Source organism: Trachymyrmex septentrionalis, unplaced genomic scaffold, assembly GCF_001594115.1.
Source record: "Trachymyrmex septentrionalis isolate Tsep2-gDNA-1 unplaced genomic scaffold, Tsep1.0 scaffold9, whole genome shotgun sequence".
Taxonomy (NCBI): Eukaryota; Metazoa; Arthropoda; class Insecta; order Hymenoptera; family Formicidae; genus Trachymyrmex; species Trachymyrmex septentrionalis.
In genome coordinates, this window is record NW_017306091.1 from 3253708 (window position 1) to 3256446 (window position 2739).

Sequence of the window (2739 nt, forward strand, 5' to 3'; positions counted from 1 at the left end):
TGCAGAATGTTTTGCGGTTTTTTTCTTACATTACAGATTCGCTGAAGCAGAATTCGAGAACCAGAGAAATTAACACAATCGGAGAAGATAAATTAACATTATAACATTGCAAAATTTTCGATTATAAAATTAATAGCTCATATAATTTATTCAGAGAGCTCTAACGGGCTTTTTATAATAAGTTGCATTAGGATCATCCCATACACTTTCCGTAACCGTAAAACGTATCATAAAAATTAATCAATCACAATTAAAAATTGTGTCAAAAATGTTTAGCTCTGATCGGCTAATTCTCACAGTTACGGAAAGTGTGCGGTAACGTATTATATCTATAAGCTTTAAGTCTTAAGTCGTAAGAGATTGACAATCATGTTCTTATTACATTCGACTATGACTGGTCAATTATTTTCGGCTTAAGCTTAAGCAACAACTTATTGTATGTATGTTACAATAATTTTGTAGATATATGTAAGAGGACATAATCATCTGTTTCATATTCATTCGAATTTATTATCATCCATAATTAATTTTTTCATTATGAGCCTTCTACAATAAGCCATTAGTCATAAATCAGAAATCAGAAGATCAATCACAATCGTCAATTTTTAGCTTTTGATTTCTGATTTATGCTTAATGATATCTCAAGATTGTACCTAAGATGGTCTTAAATATAATAAACAGTTATATTAGTTTTTCAAGCAAATAACAAGTATACGCATGTAGGGTGGTTTCGGCACAACATTGATGGTCAAAGATCTGGGATTGGTACAATCCATCGCGTCTAGAACGCAAACTGCGATTCCACTCGGTTCCCTGGCGCATCAGATTTATACAGCGGTCATCACTCAAGGATTCTCAAATAAGGATTTCAGCGTAATCTATCAATTCCTTAAAGGTAAAAATTGATAAAACTTGAAAATTTATACTATAAGTCTTATTAAATATTTTTAAATGTAAATCGAGTGAAGCAAACGATTTTTATTTAGTATATTTACAAAATATTTGGTATATTATTTGGTATATTTAGTATATTATATTTACAAAAATTAACGTTTTTTGTTCTTTATCCAACACACTTTTATATCGTGCGATCACAAATATACTCAAACATATTACGTTATTTGTCCGCGTTCTGTAACCCGTAGAGGGCGCTAGTCGATAGACAATGGCTATGTGGTCTATTCTGTAATATTAATTGATACTCGCCCGTTTTTATCATTGTGTATCAATTATTAATTTTAATCTCAATTCAACTTTCTCTTTATTTTAATTCCTAGAATTAGAAAAAGATGAAAAGTTAATTGAACTGAGATTAAAATTAAACTACAAAAACCTGTTTTATATGTAATTTTTTAAATATGTCAGAAAAACATAGAGAAGCAGAAGCAAAGTACAATTTAAAAAGATAATATTACGCATGTTTAATATAGCAGATATTTGAATTTAAGGTTATTTTTTTATTTATATTTCTTACAGAGATAATAAATAACTTCTGTTAACTGTAACTTTTTTAATGAGCTTTGATAAAATACATTTAAAAAAAATTAAAATAAAAATCTGTGCAAAAATTTCAATAAAATTAGTTTTGATTCCAAGAATAAATTAAATATAAATAAAAATTACCTGTGTATAAACCTCTGTAGTTGTTAGTGTATAAATAACATATTTATAAAGCGATAAGATATAATTTGCAAACTATTAAAATGTACTTACCGACAGTTAACTGCAACTTTCGATTCAAGTTCTAACTCTTTAACGCGAAAGTTAAGTACAAACTATTAAAATTTATTATATTTTAAAAGTATTTCAAAATTATTTTTTTATGAAATAAATAGAATGAAATCCGAAATAAATTTTTTTATTATTTGTCTCTATATATTTCCTTTTATTATTGTTATTAATTTATAAGTATAGTTATAAATCGATATGTTAGAACGCTATATTATCAACGTTCTCGTAGATCTAACAGTTCATTACGCTGCAGTTTTATAACGTACGTCGTGAGCAACAATGATCACCTTATTTATTATATAATTTATTTTTTATTTTGTTTATTGAACAATTGTATCATATATGGAACCTTATTGCGTCCGTTAATGAGAATAACAAAAGTAAACAAATTCGCAAAATGAAGATATTTAACGTCGTTAATGTTGACTAGCGTAGTACGCGAATCTATTTAACTTTATATTACATTTATTACAGCTTATTTCTTTTGTACGGCAAAATGTTTCTAAGATTAATAGCGTTAGTTAAAATACGGTAAAAAATTACATTTATATAATTATCAGATATCTATTATTAATACACGCGTATTAATTGTTACTTTCTCATATTTAATATTAATTATCAGTAACAATCTTGTTGAAACATTAATTTTTTCAATAAGTGTACAAACGAACGTTTTATTTTATCCATACTATCTAGGGAATATGGAGAAAAGAATATTCTATACTTTTGAAAGTTTCTTTATTGCTTTGGTGCTCTTTTGGATTATATTTTCGGTGTAAATCTCGCCAAAATTAACATAATTTTTACTTCTTCCTGCGCTTTGAATATTGGTCTTTAATAATTTTTTTCTCAAATACTATCAACTTTACAGAAAAACTGTAAGAGATAAAAATTGTTTATTTTCTTCTCATAAAGTTCTGAGAATTTTAAAAAAATTTTTTAATACCGTATTTTCTCTTTATAATAAAAATAAGAAAATGCAGTACTAAAAAATTGATAAAAAATTCT

General features: G+C 26.3%; 1 protein-coding gene across 1 annotated transcript in view; it reads left to right on the top strand.

Annotated features, from left to right (window-relative positions):
• Positions 1 to 926, top strand: part of LOC108755969 (3-hydroxyisobutyrate dehydrogenase, mitochondrial) — a 4378-nt gene extending 3452 nt beyond the window's left edge. The window contains exon 7 of the mRNA XM_018499469.1: positions 724 to 926. Coding sequence (XP_018354971.1) covers positions 724 to 906 — 183 coding nt within the window. The 3' untranslated portion in view covers positions 907 to 926. The remainder of the gene's footprint in view (positions 1 to 723) is intronic.
• Positions 927 to 2739: the final 1813 nt, after the last annotated feature.